The sequence below is a fragment of the Orcinus orca genome, chromosome 3, assembly GCF_937001465.1.
Source record: "Orcinus orca chromosome 3, mOrcOrc1.1, whole genome shotgun sequence".
Lineage (NCBI taxonomy): Eukaryota > Metazoa > Chordata > Mammalia > Artiodactyla > Delphinidae > Orcinus > Orcinus orca.
The window spans coordinates 171,089,593-171,115,117 of record NC_064561.1 but is presented as its reverse complement, the minus strand read 5'-3'; the positions used below and the strand labels follow the sequence as shown (position 1 = coordinate 171,115,117).

General features: G+C 43.5%; 1 protein-coding gene across 2 annotated transcripts in view; it reads right to left on the bottom strand.

The window, feature by feature from the left end:
* Positions 1–25,525, bottom strand: part of RETREG1 (reticulophagy regulator 1) — a 123,041-nt gene that overhangs the window by 61,507 nt on the left and 36,009 nt on the right. The window contains exons 3-4 of one of the 2 annotated variants that reach the window (XM_033436563.2): positions 22,734–22,764; positions 22,084–22,191 (exon numbers count right to left, since the gene is read on the bottom strand). In XM_033436563.2, the coding sequence (XP_033292454.1) occupies positions 22,084–22,191; positions 22,734–22,764 (139 nt within the window). The remainder of the gene's footprint in view (positions 1–22,083; positions 22,192–22,733; positions 22,765–25,525) is intronic. The other variant, XM_004274475.4, reaches the window with a different exon arrangement.

The window sequence follows — 25,525 nt, the reverse complement described above, 5'->3', positions numbered from 1 at the left end:
CAAATAATTTTTTTTAACATAAAACTTACGAGTATCTTCTTTATACTCTCGATTGCTTTTTGGTTAGGACAAAGGATGTGGCTACTGATAAGAATACAGACAGTCAGTGAGTAGATTTATGAAAATCGGTTCTTTGGGAACTCTTTTTGATTGCGATCTATCGGACCAAAGTGAACAACTTTCTCAATGCAAACTGGATCCCCCAACTAAAAATGACCAACACAATAAGTGTTAGTTCCCAGGACACTGGCCTCTATCCTACTGATACCTTTTAAGCACTTGTAAATTTCTTAAGCACAAATCAATTACCTCATTATGTTTGTTTATGAGCAGAGTTATTTGTGAAGTCAGTCAGGGATCAAACTTGAGAGGACAAAGTGTACCAGCCTAAGGAGGGGGGCAGTAGGATCTGATGAGGCTTGACGTGGGGACTCAGGATGAATGTATCTGTCACACAGAAGCCCCCATCTCTGCAGACACAGGCCAGGGCTAAAGAATGAGTTTGCTTCTACCACAAATTCAGTTATTACCGAAAGGATCTTAAACACTGAGAATCTGAAACTCTTTGATTCTGATCCCTTTAGGAAATTCACATACCTGTGAATGATTCATTCGGTCGCTGTAGGAAAATCAAATCTGGGAAAGATTTAGGCTGGTTAATGAATAACTTGGAACTAACTGATGATTATCTAACAAGGGAAGGGAAGGAGAGGGACAGTGGGGGTCTGTGCCTGACAAGCACAGGTGCTGGGTACTCACATCCATCAGTTCACCCAGGCTCCAGAGAACCAGACAGAAATGACCTTTCTGAGCACAGAACTGGGGATGCAAAGTGATTGGGAAGACATTTTTCCTGGTTGGCTAATACGTCCAATGTGTGTTTTGGGGGGAACACGAAGAAGAGCAGTTGTGTAACAGGGATGATTTGGAACAACTAAAGGGGAAAAAAGCATCAATTCAGTCAAGTGACAAGTAAACAAGTACGTATTTACTATGTGGTATCACTGCACTTGAGAGATTCTAGGACGGACATCACCTTTGTCCCTGCCCTGTCCCAGAGCTTACATGTTTGAAGAGACAAGACTAATCACCACTCTCTTTCATATTTCATTAGCTAAAACAAACTGCCTCAATTTCACACTTGACTTTGCCCTTAGGAACACAGATATAAAGGAAGAGTATCCAAGTTTCACAATAAAAACTAACGTACATGCCTATGGTTTCTTGTTTCAAGAACTACCTAGGGAGGCGATGATGTGATTATTTTATTAAAACACAATCAGGGGCTTCCCTGGTGGCGCAGTGGCTGGGAATCCGCCTGCCAATGCAGGGGACACAGGTTTGAGCCCTGGTCCGGGAAGACACCACATGCCGCGGAGCAACTGGGCCCACGCACCACAGCTACTGAGCCTGCGCTCTAGAGCCCGAGAGCCACAACTACTGAGCCTGCGCTCTAGAGCGCGCAAGCCACAACTATTGAAGCCCGCATGCCTAGAGCCCGTGCTCCGCAACAAGAGAAGCCACCACAATGAGAAGCCTGCGCACTGCAACAAAGAGCAGCCCCCTCTCGCTGCAACTAGAGAAAGCCCGTGTGCACAGCGACAAAAGACCCAACGTGGCCAAAATAAATAAATAAATAAATAGATAAATCAACCCACACACAATCAGGGTGTGTGTGCAGGGGCCACTATATTCTAGAGCTGAGAGCTGAGAGCTGAGGGCAGAGAGGTATGGAGCTCTAAATCAACAACTTCATGGAGATATAATTTCAGAGAATAAACTGCATGCGTTTAAAGCATAAAATTGGGTAAGTTTTGACAGATGATTACACCAGTGGAACCACCACCAGAAGCAAGATAGAGAACATTTCCAACGCCCACCTACAAAGCACCTACCCACCCTGCCCCAGGCAACCACTGCTGGCTTTCTGTCACTACAGATTAGTAATGGTTCTAGGAAAACAGGAACTCCACCTGACTCCTGCCCCAAGGCTTTTTAGTTGGGGGTGGGGTGTTAAAGCACAAGTATATTTTATTTTGCTCAACTATGTACAACAGTAGCAGGTGACAGGGCTTTAGAAAGACAAGATAGGCCGAGGGAGGAGGGTACGGTCTCAGAGTCAGTAGAACCTGTTGTCCTCCAAGCACCCAGCCCTCTTTGGTGGTTGTTTTTTTTCACATCTTTATTGGAGTATAAATGCTTTACAATGTTGTGTTAGTTTCTGCTGTATGACAAAGTGAATCAGCTATACATATACATATGTTCCCATATCTCTTCCCTCTTGCCTCTCCCTCCACCCTCCCTATCCCACCCCTCTAGGTGCTCACAAAGCACTGAGCTGACCTCCCTGTGCTATGCAGCTGCTTCCCACTAGCTATCTAGTTTACATTTGGTAGTGTATACACGTCCATGCCACTCTCTCACTTCTTCCCAGCTTCCCCTTCCCCCACTGTGTCCTCAAGTCCGTTCTCTACGTCTGAGTCTTTATTCCTGCCCTGCCACTAGGTTCATCAGTACCGCTTTTTAAAATTCCATATATATGCATTAGCATGTGGTATTTGTTTTTCTGACTTACTTCACTCTGCATGACAGATTCTAGGTCCATCCACCTCACTACAAAAAACTCAGTTTCATTCCTTTTTATGGCTGAGTAATATTCCATTGTATATATGTGCCACATCTTCTTTATCCATTCATCTGTTGATGGACACTTAGGTTGCTTCCATGTCCTGGCTACTGTAAATAGAGCTGCAATGAACATTGTGGCACATGACTCTTTTTGAATTATGGTTTTCTCAGGGTATATGCCCAGTAGTAGGATTGCTGGGTCATATGGTAGTTCTATTTTTAGTTTTTTAAGGAACCTCCATACTGTTCTCGATAGTGGCTATATCAATTTACATTCCCACCAACAGTGCAAGAGTGTTCCCTTTTCTCCACACCCTCTCCAGCATTTATTGTTTCCAGATTTTTTGATGATGGCCATTCTGACCGATGTGAGGTGATATCTCATTGCAGTTTTGATTTGCATTTCTCTAATGATTAGTGATGTTGAGCATCTTTTCATGTGTTTGTTGGCCATCTGTATGTCTTCTTTGGAGAAATGTCTATTTAGATCTTCTGCCCATTTTTGGATTGGGTTGTTGTTTTTATGATATTGAGCTGCATGAGCTGCTTGTATATTTTGGAGATTAATCCTTTGTCAGTTGCTTCGTTTGCAAATATTTTTACAGCATGCAGATGGGAAGGCGGAAAGCCACGGCCCAGCGAACACAGCTCAGAATTCAGGTCTACCCTGTCTGTCTTTGCACTGTGCCTCCAGAAAGCAACTTCTTTCTTTTTTAAATGTATAACACATTATTCTCAAAAGTCAAAGGACCTCTTAATCATTTTGGCTAAAAGAAATACACGCCACACACCACATGTGAAGGGACATCTCAGCCACGTGGAAGGGTGTCGGAACTAGCTCTGGAATCATCCGGTAGAAAGTTTTAGAAAATTCCTGCTGGCGTCTAAACAGAACAGCTCCTACTTCTATTTGTGTTCTCACTCATGTATTGGTATCGATTGCTGTATCTGCTCTGTCTTCTTTTAAACGGCTTTATGGATGTGTACTTGACATATAATAAACTGTGCATATTTAAAGAGCACTATTTGAGGGGCTTCCCTGGTGGCGCAGTGGTTAAGAGTCTACCTGCCGATGCAGGGGACATGGGTTCAAGCCCTGGTCTGGGAGGATCCCACGTGCCACGGAGCAGCTGGGCCGTGCGCCACAACTCCTGAGCCTGACCTCTGGAGCCCGCGAGCCACAACTACTGGGCCTGCGTGCCACGACTGCTGAGGCCCGCGCGCCTGGAGCCCGTGCTCCACGATGGGAGAGGCACCGCGGTGAGAGGCCCGTGCACCACAGTGAGGAGTGGTCCCTGCTCGCCGCAACTGGAGGGGGCCCCCGCGCAGCAACAAAGACCCAACGCAGCCAAAAATTAATTAATTAATTAATTAAAATAAATAAATAAAGCATACGGCCCCACTTTGGCCTTTCAAAATAAATAATTAAAAAATAAAGAGCAGTATTTGATAACGTGTGACACATGTACGTGCCTGTGAAACCATCACCAAAATCAGTATAAGAAACAATTCCATCGCCCTTCCCAAGTTTCCTGGTGCCCTCGTTACTCCCTCCCTCTCGCCCTTCCCTGTACCACCCACTCTGTTCCACTGCGAGGACTGATCTGCTTTCTGTAACTACAGATTCGTTTGCATTTTTTTAACTTTCCGCAAATGGAATCACCCAGCACGTACTCTGTTTCGTCTGCCTTCTTTCATTCAGCATAATTATTTTGAGATTCGTCCATGTTGCTCCATTAATTCGTTCCTTTTCATTGTAGAGCAGGGTTCATTGTATGGATACACACAATTTTCTCAGCCATCCCGTCAATGGCCAGTTTGGGGCTACAACAAATAACGCTGTTGTGAACATTCGCGTCCAAGGCTTTGTGCGGACACGTTTCATGTTTCTTCGGTAGGAGTGGAATGGCTGAATCACATGGTAGGCGTATGTTTATCTTTTTAAGAACTGCCCAGCTGTTTTAGCGAACAGTTTAGTATATAGTCTGACACTCATTCAGACTATATGAACGTGAGAACATGAGAACTGCAACTGCTCCACGTGCTTGCAAGACTGGCTATGTTCAGTCCTTTAAAATTTTGACCGTTCAGGGAACTCCCTGGGGGTCCAGTCGTTTGGACTCCAAGCTCTCACTGCCGACGGCCTGGGTTCCATCCCTGGTCGGGGAACTAAGATCTCACGAGCTGTGCAACCAAAAATAAAATAAAGTAAAATACAATTGTGGACGTTCAGATAGGTGTGAGGGTTATCTCACTGCGGTTTCAAGAGCAGTTCTAGTGACTGGTGATAGCAAGCACCTTCTCCTGTGTTTATCGTTGCTGAAGAATCTGTTCAAATCATTTGAGCTTTTTTTCAGTGGGTTGTTTATTTATTGCGTTTTCATTCTTCATAGACTCTGGATACAAATATTTTGTCAGATATACGATTTACAGAACACTGTCGATCTGTGCCTCGATTTTTTTCATTCCCTTAATAGTGCCAGTTAGAGAACAAAAGTTCTTTTAATCTCGATGAAGTCCAATTTATCATTTTTCTCTTTTATGGATCCTGTCTACAGTATTATATCCAAAAACTCCTTCCTTAACCCTGGGTTATGAAGACTTCCTATGTTTTCTTCTGGAAGTTTTACAGACTTAGGTTTATATTTAGGCCTATGTTTTAATGGCCTCTTAAAGTTAATTTCTGTGTGTGGTACAAGGTATGGATCAAAGTTTATGTTTTTGCCTACAGATATTCAACTTTTCCAGCACCATTTGTTAAAAAGCCATCCTTTCTCCACTGAATTGCCTCTGAACCTTTGTTGAAAATGAGTTGTTACGAATGTGTGAGTCTATTTCTGGACTCTCTACTCTGCTTTGATTAGCATAGCTTTAAAATAAGCCTGTTCACTTTGTTTAGCCAGTAAGGAAACTGAGACCCAAGAGTTGACCTTATTTGCTTCAAGTGTCTTCCATTGGTGACACATTAACTCCTAAGATCTAATTCTTTTACATATAAAGAGAAATTCTATGCCCCCCAAAAATTAGTTGATACGAAAGAAATCAACATAGTTTTACTAAAATACAGTCTCATTTTTGTGATGAAAACAAGGCTTAAAACTATGGAAAATAAATTTGTAGCAAGAGCAAAGAAATAGATTTCAGTCACAAGCAGCATAACTCTCCAAACTTCAGAGACCCCTTCCCACTCCACTGCCCGGTCAGGGCTCCTCTCCACCCAGCTCAGGCCCCCGCCACGGCACCTCTAACCCTTGCGCACTGATGACACCAACGTTCTATTTGCTTCTTCACTGTTGGCATGTGATGAAAACATTTAAAATTCTTAACTCTACCCTTATTTGCCAATATACTGTTTAAGAAGCTACGTTCTGGAAGAGGAAATATAAGCAGTTTGGTAAGGGACGCAGTAGAACGTCGAGATAAACCCAGTGCTTTGGAGGGGAGGACGATGTGAGTGGAAATCTTCCCTCCATCACTGTGGTCAAGCTAGTTAACCAAGCTGTGGTGTCCTGGTCTCGGAGCTAATACTTCCTGCCTCGTGAACTGTCGTGAAGGTAAATCAGGTAATGCTGAAAGCATTTAGCACAGCGCCTGGCAAATATAAGGCACTAATACACAAGAGTTCTCCACAGTTTACCATCACAATCATTGGGGCCTTCCCCTTCCTCCACTGCCCTGTGCTGTACTCCAAGCTTCCCACCAGCTCCCTCTGATTCCTGGGGCACCTTCTAGCTACTTCTGTTCTGGTCACTTTCCAACCCCTGGTTCCTTACATTTCTTGGTTTCAGCCTCCATGGGATACTGAGTCCAAATAAATAATCCCTCCTTCGTGAACGCTGGATGAAGGGGTTTCTGTTTGTTGCTAGCACAGAAGCTTCCTTGGAAAGACAGGTAAATTAGCATCTCCAGACTCATGGTTCTTGCTGTCCACCGCGCTGCTCTGGGTCACTTAGGGTCACCGTTACCCCGGGGGGGCCTGGGAGGAGTGCTGGGCCAGAGGCACTGCTGCGTTATAACAAAATGCATCATACAGGCAGTGAGCTAAAAACCTTTATCCTTCAATGAGAGCATCTAAACAAGTCCAGTCTTCACAGGTCATAAAAGGCAAAGCTATGGGAGTCAAATGACTGAAATCCCAAGAGGAAAAAAAAAAAAACATTAAAAAATTTCCTTTGAGGGCTTCCCTGGTGGCGCAGTGGTTGGCAGTCCGCCTGCTGATGCAGGGGACACGGGTTCGTGCCCCATTCCAGGAGGGTCCCACATGCCGCGGAGCGGCTGGGCCCGTGGGCCATGGCCGCTGAGCCTGCGCGTCCGGAGCCTGTGCTCCGCAGTGGGAGAGGCCACAACAGTGAGAGGCCCGCGTACAGCAACAACAACAAAAAAAATTTCCTTTGATACCTCTGTTTTTCCACGGCAGAAATCTTGAAATTTCATATTCTTTTTTTTTTTTTGGAAATTTCATATTCTTGATAAAGAAACATTCAACATTTGGAAAGATGCATTGGTAGAAGCAACATGTTACTTCAAAGATGCTTTTATAGTTTAAATGATATATAATTATAACAGGTGATTGGAAAACAGGAATAAAAGAGGGTGCTGATTCAGTATATATAAAAATTAATACCATATTAATCAATGTGTACGAAATAAATTTGGTGGCCTTCTTCAAGTATCCCTCCCTTTCCTTCTTCTTACTTTGTCTTAAAATTACTGTTTCAGTGAGCAAAACAGAATCAATCTAAATATAACCACAGACTTCCTCCCCTCCAGGCACAACGTGCCAATGAAAGCTTTTCCTGATGATGTAATACAGCCATTTTTTCATTCTGGTGCCACTGGCTTTCTCCCTTTACGTAGAGCAAATGGCAATAGACTCTTTTTAGAATTATTCAAAAAGTGAACTGACACAGCTTCCACCGTGCCTGGCAAGGCACAACTCTCTCATTGTCTGCACCGCCTCTCTGATGTCTGAGAACTTTCCCCCTTGCTCCAGCATCAAGGAAAATACAATAAAATCTTGACAGAATAGGAGGTTCTATGCCGCACATCCGGCAGAACGCCTTATACACAGCAGGCATCTACTAAACGTTGGGAGAATGGAGCCTTGGATTCAAGCTCAAGACACCGACAGGGCAAGTGGCCCCAGGGTTTCAGCAGGAACCCAGAATAGCAGCCCTATGGAGACCTAGAGGGTGACCATGGACACTGTCGCCTCCCCTTCTCCATTCACAACCCAGAAGATTGACATCTGTAAAGTGTTTCATCCTGTTACAGATACCACAAGGAGTTCAAGTGAAGAATGTCAGAGTCAGGCCCGAGATGAAAGAGATTGTATGGAGGGAAAGCATAGAGGGTTAATGACCTCCTCAACAAATAACAGGAAAACTGGGTTTCCTCAGAATAAAAGAACCATTTTCAATACATTCCACACTCACTTTCCACCATCCCCTCGCGGAGCCTGGCTCTCTATTAACTTTCTTTGAATAATAACCGTGATTGTGTTACCAACAATGGGACTTAATTTTTGATCCCAAAACAATAACTCTTGCTTCAGCAGCGTTAATTTTGGCTACAGAAATAGACGGATGAATTTGCCTAAGGATATCTCTGGTTCTTCCAAGTTCCCCTTTCAATGCGTACAATGAAACCCTTCCATAAAAAATAAAGGTATATAATACATTCCGGTCTGTTAACAGCAGGTTTTCCAACGCCCTTGAGCTCTGACTATATGAATACATACAAATATGGCATCATCATGTCAAGTTTTCCAACAATTTCATATCCTGAGATTATTACTGGTTAAAACTGTTCTGGTTTTCAAAGACAGAAGAATAAGAAGGTAGTAAGTAAATGCTGAAAAGCTTTCTCTAGGATTTTAGCTAGCTAAAATTGATTGATTAAATTATCAATCTCATATTCTAACCAGCAGGAGAAAAGTCGTTTATGGTAAGCCTTGTATTCTTCTTTCACTGTTGGAGGACTTTCCAACAGGACTTTCCAACAGAACAAGGAACGGAGACAAACTTATAAGTCGATCTCTAACTTTCTATGTGCCCTTCACAAAGAGCATAAACAAATTCCTCCAACCAGGGTCACGTCTCCCCTTCTATTAGGGAAGCAGAAGTGGTCCAACTCAATCGCCTATGTATTCACGGAACACCTCCGTTTGGGCAAGAGTGTGGAGAAGGGGCAGTCTTTCCTAGGCCAGTTTACTGAGGATTTCGATTGGGACCATCCTGTTGTGACCCCAAGTCAATTTCAGATCCATTTCTCAATTTAAAAATACAAATTTCTTTTTCATTTAAAAATCCTCTCAATTACTGAGGTTTCACTACATATTCCAAGCATGGTGCAGCCATTAAAAGCCCTTTAAAGGAAGATGATTTCATTCCAACTTAGCCCCAGGGGAAAGAAAAAGTATTTAGAAGTGTGATTTATTCAAAATAGACCTCCATGTCTGACTTGGGGATGTTTATCTTGATAAGCTTTGGAGCTCAGTTAGTTTTCTTTCCAGAGCAGATGACTCCTGAGTCATGATTGAAAATATCACTTATTTTAATAAAGATTAACAACTGACCCCTCCCCCCGAAAAAAACCCCAAACACCAAGGAAAAGATATGTTGAAATGTGTTTTCAGTGGAAGTAAAAATCCTATTCAAAATCTAAAACTTGCACTTTAGGAGAAACAAATACTGAAAGCACTTCCTGTGCTTTAAGTGACGTTGGAGGGCTCTGAAAGTTGAGTTTAAAAATACTTTCTAAGAATACAAGCCAAATGACTGCAGGATTATAAATTCTCTCTCCCAGTTGTTCAGGTATTAAAAACAGGCACAAGCAAGAATAGCCTTCAAAAAAACTGAAACGGCACATGAGTAATGCAATCTACCCCAGTAAGGATACGACACAATGGCCTTTTTCCTCCTTTTACGAGGTACCTCTAAATCATAAGGTACCCTCCCATTCCCCTCCTTCCTGTATGGTCCCTTCTCTTTCAAAAAAAAATTTTAAAGGACACATGACTAAAATGACAAGTGAAGGGCACATTCTTGGATTCCTCCTTCAGAAGCAGTGCTCTCGCTGCCGGAGGCAGGGAGGCTGCCTAGAATCCAGCTTCCCCAGCAGGCATTCCAGCATTTGCTGAGTTATATTACACCATCTTCAATTCTCCAGAGGAAATTTATGGATGAAAAGCAAAGCGAATCACCTGCCCAGGTCCACCTCTCCCCTGGACATCATCCTGCCCCCTAGTGACTCTCGCTGCAAGTTCTACCCAGCGACCGGGCAGCATGGACCAGAGCAGTCCCGCCCTGCCGTGTCCCCATCTTCTCCCACACAGTCACACCCTTCTATCCCGAAAACAAAATCACACAAGAGAAAACCAAGCTGTTCACTGTTCACAACAGCCAAAAAAGTGGAAACAATCTGAATGTCCATCAAGTAAAATGCTGTACGTCCAAATAACGGAATATTATTCAGCCATGAAGAGGAGTGAGGAACTGATACTTGCTACAACATGGATGAACCCTGAAGACATCATGCTAAGTGAAAGAAGCCAGGAACAATAAGGCCGCATATTGTATGACTCCATTTATAAGACATGTTCAGAATAGGGAAAGCCCACAGAGGCAGGCAGCAGGTTAGTGGCTGCCAGGAGCTAGGGGGAGGGGAGCATGGGAAGTGATTATGGAGATTGTAATTATGGGGTGTCCTTTTGAGGGTGACGAAACTGTTCTAGAACTAGACAGTGGTGATGGCTGCATGACATTGGGAATGTACTAACTGTCACTCATGGTAAATTTTACATGATGTATATTTTACCACAATAAAAAAATGTAAACAACGACAACAAAAGACACGCTGCTGCTTTTCCCGGCCACTGTTTAATCTCTCTGCGTTCATTCACCACGAATATTTTCTAATACATGGTTCACACGACCTACCTCCATTTTCTCAGCCCTCATCCAGCCCCTGAATTCGTATTTTTACCCCCAAAGACCTCCTCTTCCTTTGCACATAAACAAAAGCATGGACAACTATTTACAAAGGTCTCTACAAATGTTTTCATACAATTTGCTCTTGGAAACTGTTAATAGCCTCCTCCTTGAAATAATATTTGCCCCTGGCTTCCACGTACGGCGTCTTCAGGACTCTTTTGGACCATCTTGACCTCGTGTTTCTTTTTCAAGCTGTCTAATGTGCCAGTGGGAACATTCCCCCAGGCCACCCTGGGCCCCCTGTCCTTTCCCGGTGCTTCGTCACCTCGCCTGGCATCACTCTAACCCTCGTTTCAGGACACGGTTCTCCCACATACTGGGGTCCAACTGCCTTTCCTCAGTGGGTGGAGATGTGAGTTGGTAAACCCACACTCGACATTTTCAAACCAAGCCGGTTCTTTCATATCATAAGGAACACTACGGGAGTTTCCTATTGCTGCTACACGCATTATCAAATTAGTGGCTTAAAACCGCACAGATTTATCACTTTACGGTTCTGGTGATGAGAATCTAAAATGGGTCCGCCGGGCTGCATGCTTTCTAGAGGCTCTGGGGGAAGATCTGTTTCCTTGGCTTTTCCACCTTCTAGAGGCTGCCTGTCCCTGGCTCATGGGGCCACACTCCATCTTCAAAGCTATCCGCATCCTCTCTCCTCTCTGCCTGCCTGCCTGCCTCCCTCTCACAAAGACCCTTATAATTACACTGGCCCATCTGGATAATCCAGGATCAACTCCCACCGTAAAGATCCTCAACTTAGTCACATCTGCAAAGTTCCTTTTGCCATGTTAGGAATATAATCACAGGTGCTGGGCGTCAGGAGGCAGACATCTTTAGGTGGGTGGTAGGGGGATTATTTGGTCTAGGACATACTTTGGTAGCCCTTTCTTTCCTACAGGTTTCTAACAAGCAGGGACCTTTGCCCTCAATATTTCACAGGTCAGTTGCTGGCCTGGGGAAAACAACTCACAAGAAGTTCTCTCTCCATGAAACCGCAAATTAAGCCATTTTCTGGGATTCCTGATTCAAGGTTATTTAGAGCTCTGTGGGAGGGAAAAATCCATGGGTTTCCATTCATTTCCAAGAGAGGGAAAAGTACGAAGTCAGGGGCCAGTAAGGGAAGGAGACTTTGGAGAGCACGTAATAAAGAACATTCAGAAGATTTCTTGAGACACTGGATAGAAATACGCAGTAAACAGGGTGATACACTCAAAATACTACTGAGTTCTTGGAGGCCTCGGACATCAGCCTGTTTCTAAACTGAGAAGCAGAGTCATCTGTCATTGTTTTGGGCCATTTGTATGTGAATTTCCTCCCCACCCAGTCTGTCTTATTCTCCTTTGATGCAGCCTATCACTACTCTTCATCCTTGTTCATTTTTTCACCCCGCCTACGTTAAAACGTGTGTGTAACCTGGCACAGACCTGTACAGATAGAGATGTAACTTTAATTGGATCTTCTTATTGTAGCTGAAGCGACACTGATGTTTCTGTCCTGCTGAAATGTGCAAGTGCTAAAATCACTGGTGCCACGCAGCTAGGCTTCAACAGCAGGCGTGTTATCCTCAGCCTCTCCAACACGCTGCTGGCCAGCTCTCCCACACCCTCTAGTGGCGGCCAGCCCTAGAACACTGCCAAGCGTCCAAGGAAATCATTCCAGCTGTCAGAGCCCAAGTGTCGAGGCAGTCTTTACACAGGCTTTCAAATATACAGTATTCTGGCTTAGAAAACCATTCACTTTATGGGTTAGGCATTTGCCTTTTCCCTTTTTGTGATTGTTGTCAACTCAGAAACTCACAGAAGCAGTGGACAGTCTGGTAAAAAGTGTCCCTAAGTCCAATGCAAAGACAGCATATAAATCAACTGTGGTATAGTCACATGATGGAATACTATACAGCAACAAAAAAGAAGGAACCGCAGCTATACACAGCAACGTGGATTTATCTTTTTGTAAAAGTTTAATGGTAAGATATTAGTTCCAGAAGACTACATAAATATGGAACCATTTTTAATAGACCTCAAAAGTGAAATTTTTATTTAGGAATACATGTATATGTAATTTGAATATATATGTATACATACACATATTTATATACATATATACACATATACACATATTTATATACATATACATATATTTATATATTTATATATACATATAAATACATATATTTATATGTGTATACAAACACACACACATATTTTTTTTTTAAGCAAAGGAAAAAAGAACACAAATATCAGGACCGTGCTTGCTTTCAGCCTGGGAAGGCAGCAGGAGGAGGTAAGGGAGATGCAGGACCATCAACCCTGTCTGGGAGAAGGTTCATGATTATGTTTTATTATAATGACTACAACTTCTGTGTATCTTACATATATTCTTCAATATATAAAATACGATCATTAGAAGATAATTGAGGAACACGTGTAGGTAGGTAGGTTGGCTAGACTGACAGCTGACCGATGGACAACTGACAACCGATAGACAAGACTGGCTGGCTGACCTACAGAACCCAGGGATGGGGTGTTCAGAAGAGAACACACTGTCGTCCCAGGTTCATTCTTGTTTGAATTGCCCAAAGACTATAGTTTGGAGTATAAGGATAGAGACATAAATCTCACTCTGGAGGATACAAAGAGTTTCCAAATTTCACTTAGATAAGCTTTCTGGGGGCGTCTAAATCATGAGGATATGCACGCAGGCCCTTCACCTGTACCTGTCACTGAGCCTCAGAAAGGAAGGGTTTAGGAACTTTTATCCCACCCCTCGAACACCACCTAACCTTGGAACTTCATCATTTTAATGTATTACTCAATAATACATTAGTCCTTTTTCTTTGCCCCAATCCTATGAAGCTCAGTATCAAGTGACACTTGGGCTGGTCAGGGCCCCCTTGTAATGCCTCTGACGCATTCCTGAGGCTCCCGCCCCTCCTCTGAGCCCCGCTGCTTCTCTGCACTTCGACCCTGACCTGTTTCCAAGGCCCGGGCTGTGCCATCTGCGTAACCAGAGCCCCATTTCCGGTCAGCAGCTCAGGAGCCGGAGCCCTTACGTGAACTGAATACCTGAAGCGGTGTGTCATCTCCCATGTCCAGAGTCCCGGGCCTCACCCTGACTGCTGGGATGCTCTCTCCTTTCACTGAGTATCTTTCGTCTCTCTTCATGTTAAAGGCTATGCATGTCCGTTATAGAAGTAAAATGTATTAATAAAGATAAACAAAATCAAGAAAACAAAAACCACCTGTCTTCCCTTCGCAAGAGCTACCAGACATGTTCAACACATAACTGTAAGGTACTGTGCATTATACCTCCCTGCAATGCTTTAAATCTACAATTTTTTTACAAATGATACATTTTCATATCTCATATCCCATTCTCATACTTTCACAATACGATCTTAATTAGCTACATAATATTCCATTTATTCTAGTTACTACAGTTGCATTAAAAAAAAAAACTTACTAGTATAAAACAAAAATCACTGTGCCCCAGGGCCTTTGCACTTGCTGTTCCCTCTGACTAGAAACTCTTCAACCAGACATGATTCACAACTTCACCTCCTTCAAGTCTTAGCTCAAAACTCTTCTTCAGTGAGGGCTTGCCTGAGCACTTTAATACAACTTGACCCTCACCTCCCACCCTCACACTCCCTGATCCCCTCTCCTGCTTCAGTTTCCCTTAAATGTCGTTCACCATCTAACATTATATATTGTAGTAACTTATTTTCTGGCTCACTCACTACAATGTGACCTCCAGGAGGACAGAGCTGTTGCTTTTTGTTTAATTCTACTAATGCTTAGAAGTACTGGCCATAAAGGCATGCAATAAATATTTCTTGAAACGATGAATGAATAAAATCAGATATAATTTTATAAAAAGACTGGAAAAAATAAAATCGAAAGTGAGTTTAATTTCTGGGTGATGGGTTTATAAGGTTTGAGTGTTCTTTTTTATAATAAGTTCCCTATATTTTCAGTTTTCTAAATTAGCATGTATTACTTTTAAAATCAAGAAAAAATTTATGTTTTAAATGCTATTAGGCAAATATGACTATAAATATTGTTTAGGAACAATAGAGAGAGAGAGACAAAGAGAAAGAGAAAGAGACAGAAAGACAGACGGACAGAGGACAAAAAGTTTCAAATACCTGTGAAGTCTTAATTTATGTTCAAATAATCACAGCATAGGCCAGGGAAAGTTAAGAGAAATATTAACTACTAACCATTCTTCCTTCTTGGTAACTTAAGTTTATTGAAGCAAGAATGCTACTAGGTAACGATTAGTCTAGCTTAATTACTTGATATATTTATAAGTGAACTACATTCTCAAATCCTTAATAATGCAGGATCCAGTACCTAATCAAACCTAATAAGCAAGGAGCCTAAGAGAATCTGAAAACACAGATTAAATGATCAAAGCTGGAATTTTTGTTACTTATGAAGTGGCTGTAGACAGCCATGGTGAAGCCATAGAAAACAGTGACGTACACACATCTTTAATTAAGCAAAGATGAAATAGAGCTAAAATAATGGGGGAAAAAAGCTGACTGGACTCGTTATTGAATCAGATTATGGAATTACATTAACTTTAAGAAATGTCCCAAATTATCAAAACCGAAAATTATAAACTATAATATAATATTGAGTGCATTTTACTTAGGAGCCCTGAGTATTAAGTCAGGGGCTGCTGCTCCCAGACTCACTGAGAGGCTGACTCTGGTTTCCTGCCCACGTTTTGACTTGATAAATCTGCCTGAATATAAGGAGAACACGTTACTCATGAAATGAATGTACAGCCAGGAACAGGTCTAACAATTTGTCTCCCTTGTCAATGAAGCCAGTGGGCTATGAAATGTACTTCCTGTTTCATCTTCTTTCTTTATTTTCTTGAGGTATAGTCGATGTACAATATTATATAAGTTACAGGGGTACAACATAGTGATTCACAGTGTCTTAAAGTTATACTCCACTTATAGTTATTAGAAAATATTGGCTATATTCCCTGCGTTGTACAATATATCCTTGTAGCTTATTTATTTTATACACAATAATTTGTACTTCCTGTTTCATTTTATTTTTAATGCCTAAGAAATAGATCAGTTGCTGTTGTGAAGATGCCCGTCGGTTTCAGGGAGGGCTTTTAGCTTGAGGGGCTCCTGAGAGGAAAAAACAGCCCTTAAAGTTCTAGCATGAGGCATTTTTAGGAAGTCAACACTTTTTATGTAGAGACCCCACTGATGGTGAAGAGATAAGAAGCAGAATTGTCCCCTTCGGCCTCAAACAGCTTTCAAAACGGCTTGTAGTCCTTTGTTCCGCACTTGTCTTCAACTGGTCTGATTGTCAAAGTACAACTTTTAAAAATGAACACAACAGATTGGAATCTGGGTGAAGAATTCGAAGCCACATCGCAGCCGTGCTGCCTAAGAGCTCACCATCTCTCAGTTGCTGAATGGGTCCGTTCTTTCCGGAGAGAGAGGAATAAAAGGGCTTCAACTCTCCATTGTGCGATAAATGACTACAGAATTGTGCTCAGTTATTATTTTTGAAAAAAGGAATAAAAGGCCTATTCGGATTTTTATGTTGGCAGGGTAGAGACTTTCAAAGTGGTGCTTTGCCCCCAGGCTGGCCCAGGCATCTCCAGCCAAAGACCGCCCAAGCCCAGATATGCTTGTGTTAAAATCCAGCATCTTCTGAACTTAAGTGAATTTTTTTTTCCGAGGAAAAGAATTTTTCATTTAATCCAATCAAATGTATCCTTCATAGCAAGACTTTCTTTTAAAAGTCACAGAGATGTGGCTCCCTAACCGCAGTTCTGGCTGAAGTTAAAAAATAAAGCTTGCAAATGGTATGCCTTCTTAGAAAGGTTCCAAAATACAAGATACAAGGTGACTTTAGACACTTTTGAAAAGACTAAAACTGTAAATTCTAGTAGTTTCGATGCGTGAGTCAGATTTACTGCTGTGCCTAATAGCAAAGAAAGACAGACAACTTTTTAAGCTGCCATGTGACTACTTAATGCTTTTGACTTGGTGGTTCATCCTGTCTGTGGAATTCTGATGAGTGATGACGATTCATAAATACAGAATACGCAGTTTTCATACTAAATCCTATTCCTCAGAGGAGACAAGTCAGCAAATGCTAAACGACGTCTCACCTTTACCGGAAGCATGTGCTGCGCTCAAGGATTTAATCAATTAGACGGCTCTTACCTACATGCTCCGATTGGTTCTGCGCCTAGGAGCTGGGGCAAGCTGGGGGCTGGGCTTTACAACCAACAATTCCTGGCTCCTTTTCTCCAGAAAAAAATAGAAACGGTTAGAACACTTTGGCAATTATCTGGAAGCTGACAAGACAAAAGGGCATTTCATCTCACCAAGCAGGGCCACAGAACTGCTTCTCTTAAGAGCAGGTGAGAGAGAGAGCGAGAGAGCTCAGAGGAGTCGTCCCAGGATTTGACTAAGCTGCAGGCAAAAAGCCCACAACTCCTGCTGACTCCTGCTGGCTCTAGAAAGACTGCGTCTGTTAATTCTCTGCTGTGCCCACCCCAAGAGTCAGCTCAAGGCAAGGCAAAGTAGATCTGATGCCCTTGTTACATTCTCGGAAAGCCACTCCCCACTTCCTGTGAAAGACACCGGCTGAGGCATCGGGATTCTGGCGATGTCTGTCATTAAATCCCAGAGTTCTCAGCCATAATTTCCAAAACCTGTAGTGTTGATGAAAGAAGTGTATTTTCTGTAAATTGACACTGAACAGTAAAACAGAATTTACGACGAGAAGAGCTCCTTCATCTGGATTATAATGTACAAAACTATTAAAGAATTAGGGAAAGAAATTTTGAATGATCGATATATACGTTAAGTAAAAGTACTTTCTTCTAATTTATACTTCCTTAGAAAAACCAGGCCAAACTGAAACCAATTTTTTGTTTTTAAATGTAATGGGCACAATTTCTCCTTTGTTAACAGAGGCTATTATTCAGTCAGCGGCCACAGTCACACGAGAATTAAGAGCCATGATACCCCGGGTCAGGTTTCATCCCAAGACTAGGAACGAGCCATAGAAGATGTTAATTTGGTTCAGTTGACAGACTGCTCCGTATAAATCCTGTTCATATTGCAGAGTTGGGGCTTACCGTTTAGTAAAGAAAAAGGTCAAGCACCGGCCCTTCTTAGGACTCACACACTGAGAATCACATTTGCACAAAATGAACTTTCCACGTACAAAAACTGATATGTGAATGGCATCTGATTAAAAATGATCCAATTTTTATTGTTGAAGACATCAGAAATTTGATGCTGGCTTTACTGTTATTATTTACTAGTTAGGTGTAACACGTTATACTTGTGAATACCCTTCTTGTACATAGACATCACCATCTTCCTGCTAAATTTTGGAGGAAATGGTTTAAGCTTAGCTGACAAAAGCAACTTTTCCCAGAGTCTGTGAAATAAGCCATTAGGATTACAGGAAGGAAAAAATTACTTTCCTTTCCAGTGTTTACTGAGATATAATTGACACATAACCTTGTGTAAGTTTAAGGTGTGCAGTACGATGATCTGATAGACGTGCATATTGCGAAATGATTACCACACTGGATAGTTTACACATCCCTCACCTCACATCGCTACCGTTTTGTCATTGTGGTGGTGAGAACGTTTCGGATCTACTGTCTTAGCAACTTTAAAGTACACGATATGGTATTGTTAGCCAGAGTCACTATGCGGCACATTAGTTTCCCAGAACCCATCCATCTTATAACTGGAGGTTGGTGCCCTTTGACCAACACCTCCTCACTTGCACCCCCAGCCCTGGCAACTACCAATCTGCTGTTTCTTTATGAGCAACTTTTTTAGATTCCACACAAAAGGGAGATCACACAGTATTTGTCTGTCTCTGTCTGACTTACTTCACTTAACATACGCCTTCCAGGTTCATCCATGTTGTAGAATTTCCTTCTTTTTTGAATGGCTGAGTAACATTCCATTGTGTATATATACCAGTTTTCTTTACCAATTCATCCACTGGCGGACGCTGAGTTGTTTCCGTGTCTTGGCTATTGTGAACAGTGCTGCAGTGAATATGGGGGAGGTGTGTGCAGACATCTCTTCAGGACAGTGATTTCATTCCCTTTGGATCTAGACCCAGGAGTGGAATTCCTGGACCATCTGAATGTTTTATTTTTAGTTTTTTGAGCAACCTCTATACTGTTTTCCATAGCGGCTGCACCAATTTACATTCCTGCCAACAGTTCACAGAGTTCCCTTTTCAAGGAGCTCCTCTTTCACGGAAAAGCTCTACAATGGCATAATGAAGGCAGAGTGGTCCATGATTTCATCCACCTTTTGAACAGTGAATGTCATGGCCCTTAAACAAGCCCTACAGAGAAAAGGCCTGGTTCATTCTGAGCCTGAGCGCAAACCACTAGCGCAATGCTGGGAAGAGGAACAATTAAGCCTGGCTGACAGACCTGCACCCCCAGCTGTGCAGGCTGTGATGCGGGGTGGGGAGGAGGAAGAGGGGGAGAAATGCTCATCTCTTTTTTTCCTTTTTTAAATGTTTAAAAATAGATTTTATTATTTTAAAGCAGTTTTAGGTTCCCAGCAAAATCAAACAGAGGGCACAGAGATTTCTCATATACCCCTGCCCCCATACACACACAGCCTCCTCCCTAATCAGTGTTCCCCACCAGAGCGCTGCATTTGTTACAACTGATGAACCTACACGGACACGTCATAATCACCCCAAATCCAGAGTTTACATTAGGGGTCACACTTGGCATTGCACATTCTATGGGTCTGGACAAAAGTGTAATGACCTGTATCTACCATTATAGTAACATACAGACTACTTTCACTGCTCGAAAAATCCTCTGTTCTCTGCCTATTCGTGCCTCCCATCCTCGAGAGCCCCTGGCAACCACTGATCTTGTTACAGTTTCCATAATTTTGCCTTTTCCAGAATGTCTTATAGTTAGAATCATATTGTATGCAGCCTTTTCAGACTGGCTTCTTTTGCTTAGTGATATGATTAAGGTTTCTCCGCGTCTTTTCACGGCTTGATAGCTCATTTCTTTTTCGTGCTGATTAATATCCTATTGTCTGGATGTACCACAGTTTAGTTATCCATTCACTTACTGAAGGACATCTTGGTGGCTTCCAAGTTTCGGCATTATGAATACAGCTGCTATAAACATCTGTGTGTTGTTTTTTGTGTAGACCCAAGTTTTCATTCCTTTGAGTCAATACCAAAGAGTATGACTGCCAGACTGTGTGATAAGAATATATTTGGTTTTGTAAGAAACCACCAAACTGTCTTCCAAAGTGGCTGTACCATTTTGCATTCCCACCAGTAATTAAGGAGAATTTCCGTATATTAGAAAAGAAGAAACATCTAGTTTCCTAAGGTGGAAAGTGTTTGCACTGATGTTAATTCTTTCGCTGTACGCCTAGGGTTTACCCACTTGGCAAGGTACTGTAGTTGAGTTCATATTTTATCGTTTTTAGGATTTAGAAATGTTGATTTCTAACTACCGCCAAATGAGGGCGAGATTTCTGAGCTCAGCACCTGAGACCTTGTAAGTGGAAAGATCCTAATCCCACCTGCCTCACATGAGCAAAACAGCACCTCCTTCTGCCTGCGAAGACCCTCCTATCCAGCACCGTATTTTATTCTTCAAATAAGGCGGTTTTGAATTTTTCAATGTTAAAAACACGGCACTAGCAAGTACCAGATGCCAAGAGTCACTGTAGATAACAAACCAAATCATCGTCAAAGAAATCAGAGGAAACCATATTTTAATTTCACATCTCCAGCGTGAACAACAGAAATCAGAATGAAATTACACAATGGAAAGTGCAGCGAAAAAAATTGGGGAAGTATCCTTTCTAGTGTGAATTAAATCACTTTGAAAGAGGCACTGGCCAAACAACAAGGTAAATGGATAACAGTATGAAAGGAACACTAATCCCCTCAAATCACATCATAGACTTTTTAGGGCTAGAAGAGATATTCAAGATGATTCTCTCTCACCTCTTCATTCAGCAGATAAGAAAACTGAGGCCAAGAGATAAGTGAACTTGGCAAGCTGCAGGGTTGGGACCAGGATGGAAAACTAGCTGCATCTGAATATCCATCTGGGTGATCCTGAAGTAAATGAGACCCTCCCTAAGAAAAGGCTATTTCCATGATCATGGCTTCTCTGGGGGCACATAGGCAGCTCCCCAAACGAGTGGAATATTATAAATCTTAAAAAAGCCGCATTATAAGGAGCTACTCACTCCCTGACCAAACCCAACACTGGCAAAGTGAGAGCCTTGGTCCTGCTGTGCTCACTAATAGCTAATATTTTTTCCAGATCCTTATCAAACATCCCAATAATTTCTATGTTAAGAGGAAGTGCACAGCGGGAATTCTCCCAGGCAACTTATGACTACTTCAGAAGGGCTGTGGACAGCGAGGGCTTCAGCAAAGCCCTTGGCAGGTCAAACTGAGTATCAGTAAATCTGAAAGAGTATTGCTTCGAAGAGCTTTTGAAATTTCTTTGAAATTACACTAACTCACTTGGTCAGATCTTCTTCCTCCAACCAGAATTAGGGAGCATGCTCAATTTCTTCACCTGACAAATGGGGAAACACGTGCAGAGAAAGCTTAAGTCACTTATCCAAGGAGGCCCAGTGTGTCTGCAGGGGCAGGACGGAAGCCAGGAGCTGGCCTGCCAGGCCAGGTGTGGGTCTGTGCCTAGAGGATCAGGTTTCCCTTCTTATAGCCAATATCTCCCTCTGCTGAGTCTTTGGCAAGTTTACATTCTGCCCATGAAAATCTGGGCTCCAAAATGAAGGAACAAGCACGCAGAAGTAGACTGCTCATAAAATTAGCCTTTACACCTGAAGTAAGCATTATTTTCATGAGCACAGCCTCTAAGAGCACATTATAGGGGCTTCCCTGGTGGCGCAGTAGTAAAGAATCCGCCTACCAATGCAGGGGACACGGGTTCGAGCCCTGGTCCGGGAAGATCCCACAGGCCGCGGAGCAACTAAGCCCGTGCGCCACAACTACTGAGCCCGTGTGCCATAACTGCTGAAGCCCACGTGCCTAGAGCCCGTGCTCTGCAACGAGAAGCCACCACAATGAGAAGCCTGCGCACCGGAACGAAGAGTAGCCCCCGCTCGCCGCAACTAGAGAAAGACCACGCACGGCAGCGAAGACCCAACGCAGCCAAAAATAAATAAACAAAATAAATAAATGTATTTAAAAAAAAGAGTACATTATATACCAGGTTATGGTTTTTTTCATGGATTTTTAAAGACATTACTTTGTTTCCTTTGTGAGCCTTCACCGCATGTTGCCCACTTGGATGTTAGTCGAGCGCCGAACCATCCCTCTTTCAGTCATACAAGGGTACTCTTAAGGCAGAATTTAAACAAATAAATAACTACAAAATTTCACTTTACTGGAATACTGACCCTTACATTTTCTTCACTTTTCCACTTCTCATATGCACAGCTGGTGATGTGAATTCTGATCCTCTCGTCACCTGCCCCACCTCTTTTCTCTTCCAGGTGAGAAGAGAGCCTTTACTTCAGGATGGGGGATGGCAAATGAAAAGGGGACTCATTTGCCTGTGGCCGCACAAGGAGCCCAGAGCCCTGCGGACGTTTGCTGCACCCTCCCACCTACAAGCCTCTCACCCCTACTCTTCGTCTCCTCACCCCAGGGTTCTCGGAGCCCGGCCTTCGGGAATGTTCCTGCAGAGTTCCGGGACTTGGGGCTGCCCTTCTCTTCCCCCACTACAGCACGCTGCTCAGGCTCCAAAATGAGGTCTGAGAGGAAATCCCCAAGGAAAACACCCCCATCTTCCCCCGCCCCCATCCTCACACATTACGACTCTTACGCGTGCACACGGCCCAATATTACAGCAAGACATGAACCATTTCCTAGAACGAGTCCTGATTTTATCCTCGCCCTCACTTCGACTGTATTTTTCTTTATGTTCCCACTCTTGCAGATTACTATGATCAATCCTGTCACTAAACTATGGTTTCAGAGATGCATCTTGGCGGCCTGGTCACCTCTCCCACCTGCCCTCCGTTAGCCATAACATGAAAAGGATGTTCCCTACCTTTCACTGAAGCTTCTCCACAACTGTGCACCTGCAATAGGAGAAGTAAATGTGAAATGTTAATGGAGGTATTTTCCTCTTGAGGCATTTCTCAACTTAGAAATATTCTGAGCTGTTTAAAATGGACCGCTTGGATCTTAAAAAACTCTAGAAACGATCAGTTCATACAGCGTATACTTCTGCTACCATAACTCATTCAGGCAAGTTGTCCACAAATATCCATTGAGATTCTACTATATGCAAAACACTTGGATAGGAAGCATGGAAGACGGAGCACCATATAACACATGGTCCTGCCTCAGGGACTGTACCGTCCAATGGGGCAGACCGAACCCGCACTCAAGCAAATCTGAACCGAGGTAGGTGGTGTAGGAACTCTACAAGAAACATAAGCCGTGGGAGTTCAGGGAGGAGAGAAAGCAGCAATGACAGAGGTGGTATTTGAGGGGAACTCTGAAATGGTACTGACAAAGGAGAACTGAAACAACTGCTATTTGAGAAAGGAGATTTTTATCTATTCATTCTTTAGGTGTTTTGAGCTTATATCTATGCTCAAAGGAAATCAACGTTTATATATACACACACACATACACCTAGATCCCATCTGCTTTCTTAATTCTCCAATGACTTTCTTCCCTGGACTCTGCCTTGACACTATACTCCCCGCTACCAGCTTTAATGAAGTTCAAGAAAAGAAACGGCCAAGAGGTGGTTTCTGCTTTTTCCATCGAACAAATGCCAAAGATGTTGTCCCTTTTGTTCTTCAGCGTCCCCTAGTAAAGATGCGTGTGATAAATTCTTCTTAAAATTCAGCCGCAGGAAAAAGTTTCTCCAAACTGCTTGCATCCTTTTATCAGATTATTAGAATTGTGCATGTGACCTGCTTTTGCTTTCTGCCTAGATGAACAGACAGAGAAGATGCAGTGTATACATATATTACAATGAAATACTATTCGGCCATAAAAAAAGAATGAAATCTTGTCATCTGTGGCAACATGGGTGGACCTGAGGGTATTAGGCTAAGTGAAATAAGTCAGACAGAGAAAAACAAATAATGTGTGATGTCACTTATATGTGGGATCTAAAACAGCAAGTGAAGGAACAAAACAGAAACAGACTCATAGATACAGAGAACAAACTGATAGTTGCCAGAGGGGAGGGGGTGGGGAGATAGACAAAAACAGGTGAAGGGGATTAAGAGGTATGAACTCCCAGCTATCAAATAAATACGTCATGAGGATGTAATGCATACATACTGAATCTAATTAATAATATTGTAACAACTTTATATGGTGACAGATGGTAACTGGTCTTTCTGCAGTGATCACTTCACAATGTATAAAATACTGAGTCACTATGTGGTACATCTGAAATCTGAATAATATTGTGTTAATTATAACAAAAGCATTGGAAACATGAGTACAGTGCTGGCTAAGGGGGCGAGGACGTTAGAACGGTGAGGACAGCAGCGCCTCAAGAGCTGAACGTAGACCAGGGCGGGGCAGCACAGGGCTGAGGACGGTGCAGTGTAAGAGGCTGAGCAGGGGCGCGCTTGAACTGGGGTCACAGAGCTGGTGCAATGGGAGTGAGGGGCCGGGGTGGGGCCAGACAGGAGGAAGCACCGAGGACTGACTGCCAGCCTTGCAGGGGCTGGAGACAGAACTTGTGAAGGCTAAGGTCAAAGGCGCAGGGATGGTCTCGGGGACTGAAGCCGGCTTCACATGAGCCATCAGGGCACAAGCGGGAATGACAGAGCATGGCGTGGGCACAAAGGCCTACAGTTCACAGGCCACGAATGCAGGTGGGTCCACGTTCAAGCGCGACCGGAAGGCGGCATCAAATGGATAGCGTAGATTTGGCAGGAGGAAAGGCATAAAGGGACAGCAGTTGGCGATGCCTCCACAGGTGGCGTGCAGGAACCTGCTGAGCCCTCCTCCACTGCCCAGCGCAGTCGTTGAAGAGCATCTCAAAGACAGCGGGGTGCGGAAATTACTGGTTCTTTGGCAAAGAGACAGAAGGAGAAGGGGGTCGAGAAAAACTGAAGGCCGCGGGAGGAGTTTCCCACACCGCAGAAGCATCCCCAGAGCCCAGAGGAAGGGGTTAATTCTGGGGAGCACACAGTCAAGCGCACAACAGCGAGGCCGTGAGAGAGAAATCCATCACAGCCGAGGGCGTCCACACTGGTGACTCAGAAACCAGAGACACGGGGTCCCTGGGTTTCGCAACGATTAAGTCCCAAGAAGGTATCGCCACACTTCTGCTCACCTATTTCGTATTAAGTACCTAAGACGGTATTAAAGATATGATGGAGGGAGAGGAGAGGTACAATTAAATCTTAACAAGAGAGTCTTAATCCCTTCAGCCAAAAATGCTGTGGGAAGCGGGGAAGCTGGCGGAGAGGCAAGGGGCCAGATGACCTGGGGGTCCTTTGCTCACTGCTCCTGCCGTCGGGCCAGGGTAGCTCATGAGAGCCTGGCGGTTCTGGATGAAGCCATGGAGCTACCATCCCCGCATCTGGATCCAACTTGAAGCCGATTCTGCGCCTCCCAGAGACCAGGTCATCACTGCAGGGCCCTGGGCTGAAGGGCCTGCAAAGCCAGGCTCTGCTGACCACGCATGGGGCTCAATGGGCCTTTGTCCTAAAAGACTCGACTGCAGAGGACGACGCAGGCTCCAGCGCTGCCTCGGCCACAGACTGGGAGCGCTGGGAGAGCACGGCCAGGAGTCCTGCTTCTCCTTGTTTCCTCATGCAGTAGAAACACTGCATTCAGAGCAATGTCCCCCGGTGAAAA